The 20,214-nt window shown below is 46.3% G+C and overlaps 1 protein-coding gene across 1 annotated transcript in view; it reads right to left on the minus strand.

Annotated features, from left to right (window-relative positions):
• PDIA5 (protein disulfide isomerase family A member 5) overlaps window positions 1-20,214 on the minus strand; it is a 289,623-nt gene that overhangs the window by 60,070 nt on the left and 209,339 nt on the right. The window contains exon 12 of the mRNA XM_030209219.1: window positions 11,726-11,796. Coding sequence (XP_030065079.1) covers window positions 11,726-11,796 — 71 coding nt within the window. The remainder of the gene's footprint in view (window positions 1-11,725; window positions 11,797-20,214) is intronic.

Genomic DNA, 20,214 nt, shown 5'->3' on the forward strand with positions numbered 1-20,214 from the left:
GCAAGAACTAAAAAAAAAAAACAAAAAACCACACTCCACACACACAAAAATAATTTAGCAAAAAGGTGTGCTCTCCTGGCTAAGAACTATGACCTTTAACTATTTGGCAAGTCATTAGATTCTCTCATCAGATGATCTCTTGGGGAGATGAGTAGCTAAACTGTTGCAGTCGTGTGGGAAGAACACATTTTCTGTAGGCGAGAGCTAAGAACCTTTTCGATTTAAGGTATTATGCTTGTATGAAGAACCTGGCGGGATATTTTATACGTGTTGAGGTAATTTTCAGATTATTTCTGACTTGGTAAGAATTTAGTATTCTTCTGGTTAGAGTATTCTGCCTCATTTGCGAGCATTTGGGTGGTTCTGCTTTAGTTAAGAGAGTGTTACTGTAGATTGAGAGACTGCGAAAGCAAAATTGCACATCTCAAAGGGCTTGTTTTATGTAAGTGCTAGCAAGGGTAAATGAACTAAGGGGTTTTGGTTTAAACTTCCTACGCACTCCAGGTTCAAATCTTAATTTATAGCTCGCTGCCCCCACTTAGGCCCCGATGATCAATTTCCCCATTAGCACTGGAACAATGAGGAGAAAAAGCCCCAATGATCAGAGCTAGTAGCACGCAAATTTAGGAGTACTACTAGCTCTGATCATTGGGGTACTTCTGTGGGAGGACTGTGCCTGAGCATGAGCTCCTCATGCAGAAGTTGTTTGACAGGTCAGAGTTATTTTTTTGTTTGTTTTGACAGCCCGGACCTGTCAAACGGGAACCCCCAAAACCCCTCCCCCCACCATGTTTCCCTGGTGGCCTCACCCATGGACACAGGTCTGGAGCTCTGGTGGACCTCCAGACACCCAACCCCCCCCCCCCCCAAAAAAAAACACCCCACAAGAGCACAAAATGGCGGCGCCCTGCCCTGTGTATCCTGGGATGCACTGGGCGGGTCTTCAATACCACATAAGGGAAAAACTCCCAAGCCTTGTCAAGTGCATCCCAGGATGCACTGGGAAGGGCAGGGCGTCGCTATTTTAAAGGCTGCACCCCAGGAGTGAGTGCTACTACCTCCTCCCTTGTAAAGGCAAGGGGAAGTTTGGGGGGGGGGGGGCACTAGGCCACCAGGGAGAGTTTTTTTTTGCTGTCGGAGAGGGTGGGGGTTTAGTGGGCTGCAGATCCACCAGACCTCCAGCCCCCTTGTGTACTTGTATCGTAGGTGTGTCGGAGAAGGCCACTGGGCCACCAGGGAAACTGGTCAGGGGGGGTTAGGTGGGCTGGTGCGGAGGGGAGGGGTGTGAAGGCCTGTAATTCCTCCCCAATGGTCCACAAACCCTAAAGCCAGCTCTGAACTGGAGTAGGTTTGCTACGGGAACAATGCCAATGTTTGGCGTTCTGCCAGTTGAGCATTGGGGAAGGAATAGGTAATGCCCTGTTTTGCACGCCTTTGCATGCTGCTTGCGGTCAGAGCTGGCAAGCATGCTGTTTCGTGCACTCATTGGCTCTGATCATGGGGTGGGAGTAAACATGGGTGCTACTATGACGCTAATTGCCTCTAGTGCCCGCGTTTACTTCTGATCGGCCTCTTAGGGCCCCGATGCTCAAAACTCCGGTGGTAGAGGCAAAAATGCACATCCCATAGTGCACAAAGTGCAGAAAACTGGCCGCCAAATGCCCAAAACAAATGGATGCAAATCTTATGCACACTAGTAAAGCAAAAGCAAGGGGGAGCAATGTGACCCATGCATGCACACAACAGCTGTGCTTTACAGTGCAAAAGCATATCAGCACCCTTCCCCCGTGCCATGAAACATAAGCCACCCCCTCGGCTCACACCAAAGCACAGGAAAACAAGCGCCAATGATCACCCTCACCCCTAGGGTTACCATACGTCCGGATTTCCCCGGACATGTCCTCTTTTTGAGGGCATGTCCGGGGCGTCCGGCGGATTTTGCCCCCGCCCACGTTTGTCCGGATTTCTGGACAAACGTGGGCGCGGGTGCGGGCAGGCGCGTGCGTGCGGTGGGCGTGCGATCGGCGCGTGGTCTCCCGTCCCCTCCCCTCCCTTACCATGTTCCCTGGTGGTCTAGTGACGTCTTCGGGGCAGGAAAGAGCCCCCTCTTTCCTGCCCGGAGCGCTGCCTCCCTTGTCTATCATCCTTCTCGGTCTGGCTGGGGATTCAAAATGGCCGCCGAGAGTTGAACTCTCGCGAGGCCTCTTCAACTCTCGGTGGCCATTTTGAATCCCCAGCCATACAGAGGAGGATGCAGCAGGCAAGGGCAAGTCTCCCAAGTCTAGCAGCTCTCTTCCCTTCTCTCCAGTCCCTCTTCCTCTTATGTCCATTAGCTCTCTCCCTTCCCTCCACTTCCTCCCACGTCCAGCAGCTCTATCCCTTCCGAAGAGAAGACGCTACTAGACCACCAGGGCTAGACAGTAAGTGAGGGGGGGGGTATGTGATGGGGGGGAGGGGACTATGTGACGGGGGGGGGGAATAGGGGCGGAACCCGGACCTGAAGGGGGCGTGGCAGGGGCGGGGTAGGGGGCGTGACATGTGTCCTCTTTTTCAGAGGACACAAAATGGTAACCCTACTCACCCCAGGCTTTGCTCAGACTTGCAGATATTTTTCTTCTTCTTATGATCAGGGTTACACGAGAACCAACCCTAGCCTTAAGACTGAAAACATACCACCCGGTCAGGGATGGCATTCGGCTCTCCAGCGAAGGATTTCGTCTGCAAATTTCGCATTAAGTTGCCAGGTTTTGGCTCCTTTTGAAAGGGTTGGTTTTCTCCTTTCAAAAGGAGCCAAAACCTGGCAACTTAATGCGAAATATGCAGACGAAATCCTCTGCTCGAAAGCTGAATGCCACCTCTGACCGGGTGGGTATGTTTTCAGTGTGAAGGCTAGGGTTGGTTTTCGTGTAATTCTTCTGAGCATTGGAGTGAATGCATAATCATCCTGATTTGAATCCATTTCAGTGCATTCAAATACAATTTGTGCTGATCTTCAGCGCACAGATTAGCACACGGGTTGGAGGATTTTGTGACGGCTACACACTAACGTGCGCAGCTCCGGGGCTTATCATTCCTAGTGCTGCTGTTAGGTTTTGAGCACCTGAGCCTTAGAGGAATTGGGGGGGGGGGGGGGGGGAGGGAAGAGAGAAAAAAAAAAAACCACACACAACTTAATGTGGTAGCGTAAGTGGCAGCGACACATGAGGCCTCAACACCTCAGTTACTCAGAGGTGAAAGTGAAACAAACACACTTATTTGTATTTACAAGTTGTAAAGCTTGTTCACTTCACAGACTTGATTAAAAAAAAAAAGTCTCTAATTCAGGGCTCTACAGTCTCAGTGTAAACTAGTCCTTGTCTTCACAATTAGCCAAACCAGGCCTGGCCTCAAGGATTAGCATTTTACATGGTCAAGGCCAGGGCCGCCGAGAGGAGGGGGGGACAAAATTCCCCAGGCCTCCAAGGGGGGCCCGGCATTGCAGTCCCCGAACTCACCTGCCCCCCTCCATCACCGGGCCAGGCCTCCTGCACTGAAATCATCACAGCGCCTTACCTGTCACCTCCATGACAAAGTGCAGCAGCGGCAGATCAGATTCGTCTCCCTTCGGGCCTTCCCTCCCTGTGTCCCACCCTCGCGGAAGTTACATCAGACGAGGGCAGGACACGGAGGGAAGGCCCGAAGGGAGGCAAATCTGATCTGCTGCTGCTGCGCTTTCAGTCATGGAGGTGACAGGTGAGGCGCTGTGATGACTTCAATGCAGAGGATCCAGCGGCGGACGGAGGGGGGTGGATGGGGACTGTGGTGACGACCTCAGGGGCGCCAGGCCCAGTCCAGTCTCAGTGGCCCTGGTCAAGGCAGCAGCATAGCCAGAAGGCAATTTCTGGGTGGGCCAACAGGTTGTATGGGTTGGCACTAGAGAAACACCTGCCACCTGACGCACCCATGCCCTGCCCCTGCTGAACACCTAACCCACTCCCAATAACTTCAACGTGGCTGCAGGCCACATTGAGAGCTAGGGGAAATACAAGAGTGTGCACGCTTTGTCCTCCAACACACATGCTTCCTCCAAATATGCCCTAAATATTACAGTGGGGTCCTAAAATATCAATACATATATCAAGAAAACTGAACAGGCCAAATTACTACAGAATACTACATAGAAAATTCTTGCTAACATGATATTTTGGTCACACACACAGAATACAAATACTGAATAAGTGACCACAAACCATAAACAAATTAAATTGAAATCCCAAGAGGCCAGACCTTGCATGCAGCACAGCACATAAATACAAAGAGATGCATTTTCTCCTACACTGTGCAAAATATGATAGCACATGCCAGAGATGGTGTTGGGGGGTTACAACTAGGGCAACTGCCCTTGTCCCCCTAGCCAGAGAGAACTCCAAACTAGCAGGAAGTTGAAGGTGCCTTGGGCCCCAGCCATAACACCAGCTCTGGCAGGATGTATATTTCAAATCTGACATTCTAATCCAAAATAGAAACAAAATTATTTTTTCTAAATTTTGGTCATTTTATTTTTCAAATCATGTGGGTCCCAGGTTCTGGTTTCTACTTTCCTCTGTCTTCTCTTAACTCACCTACCAAGGTCTCCTGTCCATTTGATATTTCTGCTCTATATCCACTATCCATCTTCTTCCATCTCTGTGCCTCTATCTTCCTCCATGGTCAGTATCTTCCTTTGTGTCCCTATATTCCCCTGTCCTGCTTCTTCCCTCTCTTTGTCCCCCATGCCAGTATCTCTCTCTCCTGTCTGACCCTACCTTATCCAGCCCCTCCCCCTCTCACTCCCTCCCTCCTTTCCAGCATCTGGTTTGCTTGCTTGCTTACCCTCCCTCCCGCTGTAGGTTCAGTATTTGATCCCCATTTCCATCATCTCCTTGGTCTGGCATCTCTGTTCCAGCAGTTCTCTCCCTTCCCCCCAGCTCCCCTCCTCTTCTTCCTCTCCCAAGTCTAGCAGCTCTCTTCCCTTCTCTCCAGTCCCTCTTCCTCCTATGTCCATTAGCTCTCTCCCTTCCCTCCACTTCCTCCCACGTCCAGCAGCTCTATCCCTTCCATCTAGACCCCTTCCTCCCATATCTAGCAGCTCTCTCCCTTCCCTCCAGTCCCCTCCTCCTCCAGTGTCCAGCAGCTTTCCCCCTTCCATCCAGATCCGTACCTCCTTTTCCTCCCACATCCAGCAGCTCTCTCCCTTCCATCCAGATCCCCTCCTCCTCTCTCCCTCATGTCCAGCTGCTCTTTCCCTTCCCTCCAGCCTCCTCTTCCTCTCACATCTAGCAGGTCTCTCCCTTCCATTCAGATCCCTCCTCCCATATCCAGTAGCTTTCTCCCTTCCATCCAGATCCCTTCCTCCTCCTCACATGTCCAGCAGCTCTCTCCCTTCCCTCCAGTCCCCTCCTCCTCTTCTTCCCAACATCCAGCAGCTCTCTTCCCTCCAGCCCCCTTCCTCTCACAAGTCCAGCAGCACTGTCCATTCCTCTCCAGCTGTCTTCCTGCCCCAAGTCCAGCACCTCCGACTTCCCCCAATCCAGCCACCACCAGTCCAATGTCCTGTTGCCTTTTCCTGCTCTTCCCCACCGCTTCCACGGTGCCTATAGCTTTCATTTTTGTGCCGTCGCTGGCAGCAATTCACACAGGCATTTCCCTCTGCTACATCCAGCGGTGCAAAGAAAAGCTACGAGAATGGTATGGGATTTGCGTTACAAGACGTATGAGGAGAGACTTGCTGAACTAAACATGTATACTCTGGAGGAAAGGAGAAACAGGGGTGATATGATACAGATGTTCAAATATTTGAAAGGTATTAATCCGCAAACGAACCTTTTCCGGAGATGGGAAGGTGGTAGAACGACAGGACATGAAATGAGATTGAAGGGGGCAGACTCAAGAAAAATGTCAGGAAGTATTTTTTCACGGAGAGAGTGGTGGATGCTTGGAATGCCCTCCCGCGGGAGGTGGTGGAAATGAAAACGGTAACGGAATTCAAACATGGTGGGATAAGCATAAAGGAATCCTGTGCCGAAGGAATGGATCCTCAGAAGCTTAGTCAAGATCGTGAGGCGGGGCTGGTGGTTGGGAGGCGGGGATAGTGCTGGGCAGACTTATACGGTCTGTGCCACAGCCGGTGGTGGGCAGTGGGACTGGTGGTTGGGAGGCAGGGATAGTGCTGGACAGACTTGTACGGTCTGTGCCAGAGCCGGTGGTTGGGAGGAAGGGCTGGTGGTTGGGAGGTGAGGATAGTGCTGGGCAGAATTATACGGTCTGTGCCAGAGCAGCTGGTGGTTAGGAGGCGGGGCTAGTGCTGGGCAAGACTTCTACGGTCTGCGCCCTGAAAATGGCAGATACAAGTCAAGGTCAGGTATACACAAAAAGCAGCAAATATGAGTTATCTTGTTGGGCAGACTGGATGGACCGTGCAGGTCTTTTTCTGCCGTCATTCTACTATGTTACTATGTTACATCCAGCCCCCACGCAAACAAGAAATTGCATCAGAGAAGGCCTGATGCCTCATTACAAGGCAGGGAGGAGCAGGAAGAGGCAACGATATCCGACGACCAGACCAAGACCCGCGGGAGGGAAGCCAGCGAGGGATGTTAGATTGGGGATAATTAGGGTGGGCTTCGGGCAAAAGTGGCTTTGCCCCTGGGTCAAGGGAAAAATGCTATACCTTGGCAGTCTTCTGTTATTTTATAAAACGGTCATGGAGGCATAGGGGGAAAGCAGCTGCTGCCTTCCCTGGGGCCCATCTTCGGACACTGCATCCCCAACATTCTTGGACGATCCCTTATGCCTTACTAAGGGTCTCTCTGTTTTGTTCCCACTCTGAAGTTTTAACTTCCTCTCTGCCCGATTCCCTCCCTCCTGGCTAGCTCTGCCTTCCTTAAGGTGACCTAGTGAGGGTAGTTAAGGAAACCTGGGCTTACTCCAGGCAATCCATCACAAGAAACTAGGGTTTCTCAACCCAGTCCTCAGGACACACCAAACCAGTCTGGTTTTGTAGATATCCACACTCAATATGTAGGAGACAAAAATTGCATGCAGCAGACATGCCTATTCATTGTGGGTATTCTGAAAACCTGACTGGCTTGGTGTGTTCAGAGGACTGGGTTGAGAACCCCTGAAATAAGACCTAACATAAAGTCAATTAGTGCACAATTAACCTTAAACTACACTCTAAATAATTTGCAGATTTCTTGTATGTCATTGACACGCAAGAAAGAGTATTTTACACAAACTAAAGGAAGTTTGGCAAATTAAATAAGCATAGGACAGAGTTAGTTTGCTGTGGAGCTCATTAGGGGTTATTAGACCTTTCAGGATTTCAGCCAGAAGGGCTAATCAAGGGGATGAATTACGTCAAATTTATTTGGCACTGGTAAGAAAATTTGGCTTTTTACTAGGAAGAGAAGAGTTAGTTAGCAATTAGATTAATTGCTGGCCATTAGCAAACTGTGAAAACAGAATAGGTACATTTGAGAACAGCTTGATTAGTAGAGCTTATTAGGTTTTTTTTGTTGTTATTCCATTTCTCTATGTCTGTTTTCTATACCAGACTAGCCGTTGAGCCCGTTAAAACGGGCTACTATTGGAATGGGGGGTTTCCCAGGCCCCCTCCCCCCCCTGAGGTCGCCGCTACCGGTACCCCCCCCCCCCCCGGAGTTGCCGCCACCGCCACCCCTCCACCCGGCCCGGGCCCTCTGTTCGCTATTAAGTCAACTTACATCGCCGCAGCACACAGATCAGCTGAGCTCCCGTCGGCCTGGCCTTCCTTCTCTGCCTGTGTCCCACCCTCATGTGACGTACCGTCGGCAAGGGCGGGACACAGGCAGGGAAGGAAGGCCGACCGGCGCTCAGCTGATCTACGTGCTGCGGCGATGTAAGTTGAATTGTGATCAGAGGGCCCGGGCCGGGTGGAGGGGTGGCGGCGGCGATTTGTGTGTGGGGGGGAGGGGGGAGCACAGTTTCCCTCTCTGTCCCGCCCCTGTCATCACGTATTGACGCGGGGGCGGGACAGAGAGGGAAGTCTACTGCGCATTTGCGAGCGAGTTCGGTCACTCGCCGTTTATAGGTTTGATTCTACAAAGGTTTTCAAACAAAAATTTACCACTTAGAGTCATACTGTAGTACAGAAGGATAAGCTAAACTATGCTAGGTAAGCAAAGAGGACAACAAACTCCAACTGTGACGAAGGAAAATGGGCAGCAAATTGAAGATATAGATCAATAAAACAGAGAAGAGAAACTAGCTTTAGAATGGGATTTTGGTAGGGTTTTTTTTTTTTTCCAATTTCTAACAGATACCACAGCTCATAAAAGAAGAAGAAAAAAAAAAAAAGAATACTGTGAAACATTGTATCACCAAAGCTGCTATCATTCTTTCCAGACAGATATCCCAATTTTCAGTGTGGAAATGGTTCTGTGTTACTAAGATGCCCAGTCCCTCAGGAAAAAAAAAAAAAGTGGTAAAATTCAGCGACAAGGTGAGACCGAGAAACATTTGCAAACAGTTGTTACATTTGTACCCCACACTTTCCCACTCAAGGCAGGCTCAATGCGGCTTACGTGGGGCAATGGAGGGTTAAGTGACTTGCCCAGAGTCACAAGGCGCTGCCTGTGCCTGAAGTGGGAATTGAACTCAGTTCCTCAGTTCCCCAGGACCAAAGTCCACCACCCTAACCACTAGGCCACTCCTCCACAATTGATGGTACTAAGCCATGCAGACTACTGCAACAGAATCTATGCGGGATGCAAAGAACAACTTACAAAAAGAAACTCAAACCCAGAAACTCCAGACCGCTCAAAACAGCAGCTAGGCTGATATTTGGTAAACCGCGATTCGAAAGTGCCAAACCCCTTCGAGAAAAAATGCACTGGCTTCCAATCAAAGAATGTATCACCTTCAAAATCTGCACCTTGGCCCACAAAATTATCTACGGTCAAGTCCCAGGATTCATGACAAACCTCATCAACCTACCAACCAGAAACATAACCAATACATCTCGAAAATACTTAAACCTTCACTACCCAAGCTGCAAAGGACTCAAATACAAAGCAACCTACGCATCCAGCTTCTCCTATATATATATATATATATATATATATATATATTTTTTTTTTTTTTTTTTTTTTGTTACATTTGTACCCCACGCTTTCCCACTCATGGCAGGCTCAATGCAGCTTACATAGGGCAATGGAGGGTTAAGTGACTTGCCCAGAGTCACAAGGAGCTGCCTGTGCCTGAAGTAGGAATTGAACTCAGTTCCTCAGTTCCCCAGGACCAAAGACCACCACCCTAACCACTAGGCCACTCCTCCACTGTTGCTACTATTGGAGATTCTACATGGAATGTTGCTATTCCACTAGCAACATTCCATGTAGAAGTCGGCCCTTGCAGATCACCAATGTGGCCGCGCAGGCTTCTGCTTCACAGAAACAGAAGCCTACACAGCCTTCTACATGGAATAGCAACATTCCATGTAGAATCTCCAATAGTAGCAACATTCCATGTAGAATCTCCAATAGTATCTATTTTATTTTTGTTACATTTGTACCCTGCGCTTTCCCACTCATGGCAGGCTCAATGCGGCTTACATGGGGCAATGGAGGGTTAAGTGACTTGCCCAGAGTCACAAGGAGCTGCCTTTGCCGGGAATCGAACTCCGTTTCTCAGTTCCCCAGGACCAAAGTCCACCACCCTAACCACTAGGCCACGAGGACTATACTGACGAAATGCTTTCATACAAAGTGGGAAACTTGCAGGAGAAAAAGATTAAACTGGAACACTAGATTAAAGTTGCACCAGATTAGCTCAGCAACTAGCCTACACCCTAATGTCACTTTCTCTTGATATTAAGAACCAGTATACATCCCTGGAGTGGGAAAGGAGAAAGTATCTAGAAAAATAGGAAGATCTGCTTACAGAAGTATATATACATCAAGCTGAAACTGTTACAACTTGACTACTGCACGTATGTAGAGGAAAAAGGCCTCGAGAAGCCCCCAGATCTATTTAGCTTCAGGGGCTGGGCTGCCTCATCATTGGCCAAAAAACCTCTAGCTTAGCAGCTTTGTATTTTGCTATTAATCTTGAGCATGTAATCCTGATGGATCGTTTAAACTACTTAGCTTGTTCTGTTGACTTGCTCGTTTCTCATTTATCTTCTTTTTCGAGTCTTGCGGTCTTTCAATCACCTGGAGTACTAACCACGACCTGTAAGCAGATCTTCCTATTTTTCTAGATATTAATGCTGTATATTAAGGGAGACAACCTCTTGTTGTGTTTAAAGGAGAAAGTATCCCATGCAAATCGTACACACCAAACCAATGCACCTAGGAAGCAAAGGGTAGTGGTGGCTGGTGACTTCTTTCTGAGGGGCACAGTGACATCCATCTGCCAATCAGACAATGTTCCAGGAGTTGTGCTGTCTGTTGGGTGCCAAGAGAGTCTGCCAAGAGTCATCGGGCCTAGGGCCTACTGATTATCTAATGCTGCTCATCCACATCGGGACGACATATACTGCGTGTTACTGCATGGAATGTTATAAAAAAAATTTGTGGTCTGGCAGAAAGGATGGTGAGGGGGGAGGAAGGGGGATGGGACTTGATATACCGCCTTCCTGTGGTTACAATCAAAATAGTTTACATATTATATACAGGTACTTATTGCATGCCTAGGGCAATGGAGGGTTAAGTGACTTACCCAGATTCACAAGGAGCTGCAGTGGGAAAATCAAACCCAGTTCCCCAGGTTCTCATGCTGTTGTACTAACTACTAGGCTACCCCTCCACTCCAATCTCATGAGACTGCCGCTGAAATTCATGGCAGCCATTTTAACTATGGCGACTGTACGAGTAGGAGGAACGCTCTTGCCCCAGCTCACCACTGGACCACCAGGGCTGTAAGGTAGGCCTGGGAGGTGGGTGTTCTCACTACAAGGAGGGACTGGGAACAGAGCCAGCTGTGGTAGGACACCATAGCAGGAATGTGGGATGCCACTGTAGAAGGGGGGAAGGAAGGAAGGGAGGAGAGAAAGGTCTATTGGTACTTGAATATAAACCATCAGTTTATATTCGAGTTAACATTGTCCCCAATTTGAGTATATATGGTACATTGTGGCAATCTTGAAAACCTAACTGGGTTGTGGCCCTCAAGGACCATGGTTGACAACTCCCGCTCTAGAAGGATCCGATTCAAAGCACAAATTGACTGAGTGGGCCAATCCATGCTACCATCATTAGGTGCACCCACTGCCACTGGAAGACTCCTGGGTCTGGGATGGGGGAGGATGACAGACATGGAGAGACAAAGGATGATGCAAAGGAATGGGGAGAGGAGTAAAGAGGAAGAGGTGAAAAGGTACAGGGACAAAGAGGGTGCAGGAGAGAGGGATATACATTTCACCTCAAATGCTTTATGGGCTACAGCTGCTTTACAAAAATATTTCCTTAAGAGATGCATGGAACAGTCTCTCATTGAAGGTGACGTTGGGAAAGATGGCATGAGAATTTAAGGAATCACAGCATTTCAGAGGGCAGGAAGGCATTGTAAAGCTGCACAGGGATAGGCAAACTGAATGGACCGTATGGTCTTTATCTCCTATTACGTTCTGCATTAAAAAAATATATATATACATCCCAACACTTCCCAAAAATCACTCGCACAACCTATGGCTTCAATTATTTTTATAGAACTGAAATGTTCTTACATCTTCAGAGGAATGGAGCACCTCAGCAGCTTGCTCATACTCTGGCTTCATCTTCTTACAGTGTCCACACCCTGTAGGTAATAAAAACAAAAACAAAACAGAACCACATGAAGCTTTCTACTAGTACATGTCCAGGTGTCTGCTCTCAGGAGATCGCCTACCTCCTCTCAATTCCAGAGAACTAGAGCAACCATTATAATTCAGACCAAAAGAGAGAAAACAGCCAGGAAAATTTTGTAAGCTCCCACAGACACAGTCAGATATGAATACAATTGATTAATGCCATTATCCCAACTGTTTCCCTAAGCTAGTCAAACTCATAGAAAAAAAATGACAATTTACATGTTATTTCTTGTCAGTAAAAGTTCTCATGAAATCTATCAAAGAAAAAAAAAAAAACTCTACAGAGAACTGTACTGCCTCTTAGGGGAAATGGGCCTCAACAAAAAAAACTCTGCAGCTTTCAGAACAAGGCTCCTCATTCGTTTCTACGATTAGTTTATTTAGTTTGAACTTTTGATATATCGCCTTGCAAATCTTATCAGGACGTAGCAAAGCAGTTTACTATAAAAACTAGTGGGGAAATGGAAAGAAATTACAATGCATCAAGTAGGGTAGCAGGCTGGTAATGTTGATGTTGTTCCGAGGCTGTTTTAAAAGAAAGCAGTAAAAAAAAAAAAAAAAAAATACTAACTAGAATACCTCAAGGAGAGACAAATAAACCAAAAAGGAGTCAATCCCTTTAATCAATGACTGCTATTTACTGAAAAGCACACATAAGTAATATAATATAATACCTTTTAGTGAAGAGCCAATAAGAGAGTTCAGTATAGGCTGTAGCCACAGCCGAGCGTCTGAAAATCAACGAGACTTGCTGCTAATGCAGCTCACTACAAATCTGCATACATCATGTAATATTCTGTATAAGTAAGGCTCTAAATTGGTGTGTGAAAAACCACCAAAACTGGCAGTACTGTAGTGTCTATATTGAAAAAGGGGGAAAGTCTCAACTGTTGCGGCAACAACTCAAAAAAATCAGTTGCACGCAAAAAAAAAAAAAAAAGTCATCGAATGAAAACCCCCGTAACTTTTTAATTCTTTTTATTATTCTTAAATCTGTTAATGCATCATTTCCTCTTAAATCACAATCTTTTATAGAGTGCACGAATACACTATCTTATATGCTCCAGCTTGCGTGTTGATTCCAACGGTCCCGTTTTGGTATTCTTCCTCAGGTATCCATACCGCAAGACATTTGTTGATAGCTAATGCTTCATGCTTTAGATTTCATCATGAAATCTCCAGCATGAAGCATTAGCTATCAACAAATGTCTTGCGTTATGGTTTCCTGAGGAAGAATACCAAAACGGGATCGTTGGAATCAACACGCAAGCTGGAGCATATAAGTGTATTCGTGCACTCTATAAAAGATTGCGATTTAAGAGGAAATGATGCATTAACAGATTTAAGAATAATAAAAAGAACATACATAAAAAAAGTTATGGGGGGTTTTCAGTCGACTTTTTTTGCGTGCAACTGATTTTTTTTTGAGTTGTTGCCGCACAGTTGAGACTTTTCCCCCTTTTTCAATATAGACACCACAATACTGCAAGTTTCGGTTGTTCAGACATCAATATCACTGAGCAGTATTTTGTGATCTGTGTATGATATTTTGTAGTGTGAAAAATCACTACATTAAAGTGACGTGAAATATACCCAATTACACATAAGTGTGTCTGTTCAATAAATATCACAATAAACAGACTCCCTAATCCATAGGGTATAATTTTCGCCCCATGAAGAAATAACCCAAACCAAATGACAAAAAACAATGATAGATTCAAAGCACTGCAAAATATGAAGCTAACAGGAGCAGACTTATCTGTGTTCTCAGCTTAGTCGCTAATACACAAAGGTTTCCATGTTCTACAGGAGTTCCTGTTTCAAAGTTTCTTCCTTAGGGATGCCAGTGCTAGTGTGTCACAGGTGGTGTTAAAAACCGAGGGCATGCCTTACAGCCATTTGCAAAAAGCAAGTCCTCTCACGGAAGAATCTCTTCCCTACATCATACCAGGTCTTTAAAGGTCCTCCTATATTTACTGAAATGAAAGCCAAGGAACTGCCCCTAGAGGCACAGAGCCCATCTAACACTGTTCCATTCGCTTTGAAGAGCGGGAAAGCCGCTCCGTTAAAATATGGACTTGTGCCACTTAATGAAAAATAGTCAGGCACAGCCATTCCACTCTTTTTTTTAGGATGTTGCAAGGCCCTAGCCCTAGGAGATCGTTTATGCCAAATGTAGGTAAACGCTTTTCAGCCTGGCAAGGAAAGATTTTGGGAGTGGCAAAGCCATAAATAGGTATATAACAGTTTTGGTAACACCATCATTTTGGCTGCACTGATCTGTCCCACCCAGGATATATTAATGCCCTCCCATCTATCTAGATCCCCAAAACATTCCTCTATCTTAAGGGGGAGATTCCGTTTATAAAGATCATCTATGCTCTGTGTCAAATTAACAGCTAGGTAACAAATAGAATGGGGAGCCCAGCGATACAGAAATTGGCACTACAGAAAAGGCCCTGTATCGCCGAAGCTCTTCTTCCAACCCTAGCAAGGAAGTAGCCGGATTGTCTACTTTCTGTCTTGCCTCTGAGACAGAAGTAGCCTTCTGGAGGTCTCCTGGAGGGTAGACCCATGCCCCCCAGGCAGAATTCCAGTCAAGAAAAACTCTGGCTACTAAATAAATATTAGACAAATGTTTATTCAAATTGTCAAAGATGCCAATCAGTAATTATTGAAATAGTAATAAACTCCCAATACAGTATAATACACAGCAAATAAAAACAGTTTTCCCTGGGAGCTGTCAAAGTCCACCCTGCTAGTGGACACACAGGCTCGCCATCCTCAGTTCTGTTTCCTCTTAAATACTTTTTTCTTCCTTACTTCATTATCTTAATTATAATTACCCTTCGTACCTAATGAATATGCATCTTTCCAGAATATTCTGTTTCCTGTTATGAATCATGTTCCAAATTCTATCACTTATTCCCTTATTATATTGGCAGTTAGGGCCGGTCATGCAAATAAGCATAAGTTTTCATTAGATAATGGGTAAAGTTACTGTTACTACCCCCACCTTCTTGCTAAGGCTATAATTTTGCTCACACCCACTTACTTCTCCTTTTGATTGTTTATTTGGATACAGCAGATGTCCTTAGTCCTAGAAGTCTGTCTTAGTTGCTGACCAGCAACCTATCACAAGTTAGCATAGGCCAAAATGTCAAACCACAGCCTTAGAAGGAGAGCTTTCAGAAAAAACATTTATAGCTTTCTTGCAACTCTTACATCTGCTCCCAGCAAAATAGCTATACTAAAATAAAAACTAGAAATATGTATGGTTTGCACCTTTTCACGGCCTCTATGATAATACAGGATTCGTAAGGTAAGTAACATCCACAACCAGTCATTGTCTAATAGCCTGCGCTAAGGGCTCAATCACAAGGGCGAACAATGGCAAGAGTACATGGCCAGGCATTGTGCCCCTATGCAAATGAAAAGACTTCATATAGGTGCCATTTTATGAAGGCCTCTGGCTGTGCACAAATCTGATGTAACCAACAAAGCAGCCTGAAAATCCCAGTGTACCCAAGAGAGTAAACCTAAAAAAGACTAGTGCACCCGATCAAATGCCTTCTTGGCATCTAGGAATAACAAGAGGGAACCTGAATCTGCATTGCCCGCTGTATAATATGAATAGCTCTACGTACATTGTCATAAGTCTGTCTCCACACCACAAAGCCAGATTGGTCAGATATTCTCAGCTGAGGGAGAATATACTGTAAGTGTTGAACAAGAAGTTTTGTAAAGATGTTATAATCAGTGTTTAATAGACAGATGGGTCTATAAGAGGCACAAAATTGTGGGTCTTTGCCTCACCTTATGCTTGGAATGAACTCCCTGAGCCCATACGCCAAGCCCCCTCCCTACCCATCTTCAAATCCTTGCTCAAAGCCCACCTCTTCAATATCACTTTCGGCACCTAACCATTGTACCTCTATCCAGGAAATCTAGACTGCCCCCAATTTGATTGACTGCACTTTTTGTCCTTTAGATTGTAAGCTCCTTTGAGCAGGGACTGTCCTTTGTTAGATTATACAGCGCTGCGTAACCCTGGTAGCGCTTTAGAAATGTTAAATAGTAGCAGCTTTGGAAGCACTGTAATTGCAGCTGCCACGAATCTAGCAAGCCACTCCTCACCTCTAGGAAATTCAGCATCCTAAGAAGTAAATGGTGCCATATGTGTCCCCAAAGCATTTATAATACACTATTTGTAAGAAAAGCCATCCTGGGGCCTTAACAACTGGCACCTTCTTAATGCCCCATTGTACTTCCTCTAATTCTACAGGATGTGACAGGGCCTCAGTACCCCCGTAGGTGATATACAAGGAAGATCAAGAGGAGATAGATAAGTTTGGACATTTCCCCCATGGAGCCAGATATACAGAGTGTAGAGCTCTTCATAATAGGTGACAAAAGCCCCCATCCCCAGCATGCCTTCTGCAGACGTGTGAAGCCCACCCCTGTCATCCCAGATAGAACCAATCTGGGACTACCCCGCCCTTCTTCTGTAATTTGTGGGCAAGGAGGTGGCTGGCTTTATTTGCCAAACTCAAAATGCTGTTTGCTGCACCTGATGTAGCTTAGTGGCCATGTCTGACATTTGCCGTCTGCAAAAAGTTTATTCTCAATGCATGCCCCTAGTCCCCTCCCGTAAACTCAGCTCCCTGCTTTTTGGCCAGTTGTGCCAGGGATGCTACATTACACCGTAAAGCCCATTCCTCACTTCGTTTTTTAACCCCTAAATGTGCCTGTAAAATAATTCTTCCCTGCATAACAGCCTTATGCCCTCCCACAGCGTGATTGTATTCACTTCCCCATCATCATTATGTTGCAGATATTCTAAGAGATCTTTCTTCAGCTGACCTACATTAGCCAGGTCTAATAAAATTGCATCATTTAAGCACCAGTTATCAGATCCCTCCCCATTCACCTTCTCCAAAAGTTCCAACAGAGGTGAGTGATCCGACCATTTGCATGGGCAAATCTGGAGCACCTGGGTCTGGCACGGTATAGCCAAATCCCTAAACCAGTAATCTGTACAAGAGGATGATTTATACACTGAAGAGAAGTATACTCTCGTTCCCCGGGGGAAAAAGGACCTCCACAAATCTACCCAATCCCCACTGGGCCAGGAAAGTTTTCAATGCCCATCTGTCCTTACGTGCATCCCTTGGCAGGAATTATCTAGAGTGGAATCCAGAGTTAAATTAAAAATCCCCACTGCAGGTCTGCCCCCCGGCATTGCTAGTTCCTCCCGGACTGCCTTGATACCTGACTTGATCTCCCTAAGCCAATCACGCATCTCTTGTAGGTGACACTGCCTCTTAAGTTGTCCCTGCCTGAATAACTTGGGAGATTGCAGGCAGTCGGGGTTGCGAGAGCACAGATGCCATCTTGTTTTCTGGGCTGTGAGCTACTAGGTACAGTTTAAAGCAGGCGGCCATTTTTTGCAAGTGTGAACTCTGTACAATTATGTTTAGTCTTCCCTGCTGTACACTGTCTGCCTTGGGTGAATTTCTTTTTAAATAAAGCCCAATACATTAAGAAATAAAATAAAATATATTCTGGATACTTTGATTTCTGCCACTATCTTTGTTCTTATACCTCTCTCTAAGGAGATGAAGCCCTGAATGATACCAGCCATTATGTGCCTGGGTTGACATGAAGCTTTTAAATAGGAGTGGAATGGTCCAATGCTCATGACGTCTAAAACCCTAGGACATTGTGACACTAGATCTTGAAAAATGTGGTGATGGCCTCAAGCTTAGACTGCATAAATGTTCCTCAGTAATTTGGGAATTTCCTGCTTTACATTATATTTTACCCCAATGGAAAGGATGAAGCTAATGATATGGTGGTGTGACCAGGAAACTGGCTAACCTGAAATATTTGAAGAAAGATTGAGGAATGTGTGGGTGTAAAGATGAGATCATATGGGCGTCTGACAACATGCGTAGAGATACATGCTGAACGGAGCTCAGGGATTCCATTTGATAAAGCAGATCTTTATTATGAGGTCTGTGGGAGTCTTTCGTATGTAAACTGAAGTCCCCAAGAATTACTAATAGAGGGAAATGACAAACCAGCTCAACAAGTGAAGAAAATAATTCTCAAGAGCCTTGAGCATCAGAAAACAGAGCAACCCAAGACTCCCCAAAGCCAAGAAGCAATGTGTAAAGAGAAACAACATGCTCCCATTCTAATTACCATCATCATTTTTTTTTTGAAGGGGTAGGGGGAAGAATACAAACAGGGTAGCCATTCCTGATGTCACCCTAAGCCACCATTCATCTTAATTTCCTGTTCAACTCTGATTCTAGCAGCTTTCACTTTCCACTCATTTTGCTCTTTTGGTGACAGCATCAATAAGAATTTGAACAGGGCAAGAAAAGGCGAAAAAGGGATATCAAGGGTGAGGGAAAGGATTGTTTTTTTTTTGCAACTTGCCAGGGAGCCTGAATGTAAACATACAAGGGGGGTCTTTTACTAAAGATTAGCTTGAGTTATCTGCAGTAGGGCCCATTTTATTCCTATGGGCCCTGCTGCAGATAAGCTAATCTTTAGTAAAAAAAAAAAAAAAAAAACCAGACTCCCACAATTACATTAGGGTTATAATTGAGCTGAGACGTGTTCCCTCGCTTAGGTTTTTAAATTTTCCTGGCAAGGTCTGAAGACTTTATGGTATATGGGACCTACTTTTTAGAACGGCCAACTGCAGGAACTGCAAAGTCAGATTAGTTTCTTGCAAAAATGCAAGCAATTTATTTTTTTTTTAATATAGATTTATGGCTTTACTGCTTAGCTTTTTATGTGGAGTCTATTTCTTGGGATGGCTTGCTGTAGGAACTAAGGGATATGATAAATTGCTTGCGTGTTTGCAAAAAAGAGAAATTTTCGCTCCTTGCATAGATTTATGATGCTACTGCTTTTAACTTTTATGCTTTTCTCTTCTTTAGTTTTTGTTTGAAATAATTATTTATTGCATTTTATTGCTGAGAACTGCTGTGATACTTAGCAATAAGCAGGATATAAAGCTTAAATAAATCAAACCCAGGGCCTGTCCAGTGTTACAGGCATCTGTAGGGCCAATAATGTGGTATCTGAGTCGGAGTGTTCCTGTATCAGCACGAGTTGAAATGCCAGTACCCTAAATTAAATTTGTCTATCCATAAAAATAATATATGTACTTGCTTCCATTAAATGAAACAGTGGGGCATGTGAACGGCCTTCTCTCACTGTGCACAAAATTGTGGCATTACAAACAAGTTCTCTATTGCAATTGAAAAACTAGTAAAAAAACAAAACAAAAACGTTTAAGGCAAGGAAACGGGTGCTAGCAAGGCAATCCCCCACCCTCCCTCGCTGTGTTGCTGTCCCCTCCCAGCCTCCCTGGCCTGCCACCCACCCAGTTCAAGGCCCCCTCACGCCCCTCCCACCGAGTTCCAGACTCTGCCCTCCCTCCGTTTTCAACACCCCCCTCTCCGTGTTACGGACCCCTGTACCCCCCTTCTCACCGAAAACCGTCCCCTGCCGTCGAGTACCTGTGCTGACAGGGGACACCAATCCCCATCAGCCGAAGTCGTGTTCTGGCTTTCGCAGCGTTGCTTCCTCAATGATCTTCTGTTCAAGTTTCTGTGCGTGCGTCTGACGTCAGACGCACGTACAGGAACTTGAACAGATCATTGAGGAAGGAACGCCGCGAAGGCCAGAACACGACTTCGGCTGAAAGGGGTTGGGGTCCCCTGTCAGCACAGGCGGAGCAGTTGGGGGGAAGAGGGGGTGGTGGTTGGGAGGCGAGGATAGGGGAGGGCAGACTTATACGGTCTGTACCAGAGCCGGTGATGGGAGGCGGGACTGGTGGTTGGGAGGCGAGAAATACTGCTGGGCAGACTTATATGGTCTGTGCCCTGAAAAGGACAGGTACAAATTCAAGGTAAGGTATACACATATGAGTTTGTCATGGGCAGACTGGATGGACCATGCAGGTCTTTATCTGCTGTCATCTACTATGTTACTAGACGGCGGCAGTGGACTAACGCGGGGGGGGGGGGGGGGGGGGTTTGAAATCGGAGGGAAAGCGGAGTGTGGAACTCTGTGGGAGGTGCGTGAGGGGACACGGGGTGTTGATGTTCGTCGGGGGGGGGGTGGGGGGGGGGGGGGGGGGGGGGGTCTGTGTTGCCCCGCTCCCTGCCACTTGCTCCGAAGTGGCAGGGAGCAGCGCACTGACAGCGTGTTTCCCTACTCCTCCCCTTGCCTTGGAATCAGCTGTCACTGATGTCCGGCGCAGCCAGTGGGATTCATGATGTCAGTTTGATCTACAGCACCTAGCAGACCTCGGCGGAAGCCAGGGTCCCAGGCAGCGACAC

Source organism: Microcaecilia unicolor, chromosome 7 (assembly GCF_901765095.1).
Source record: "Microcaecilia unicolor chromosome 7, aMicUni1.1, whole genome shotgun sequence".
Taxonomy (NCBI): Eukaryota; Metazoa; Chordata; class Amphibia; order Gymnophiona; family Siphonopidae; genus Microcaecilia; species Microcaecilia unicolor.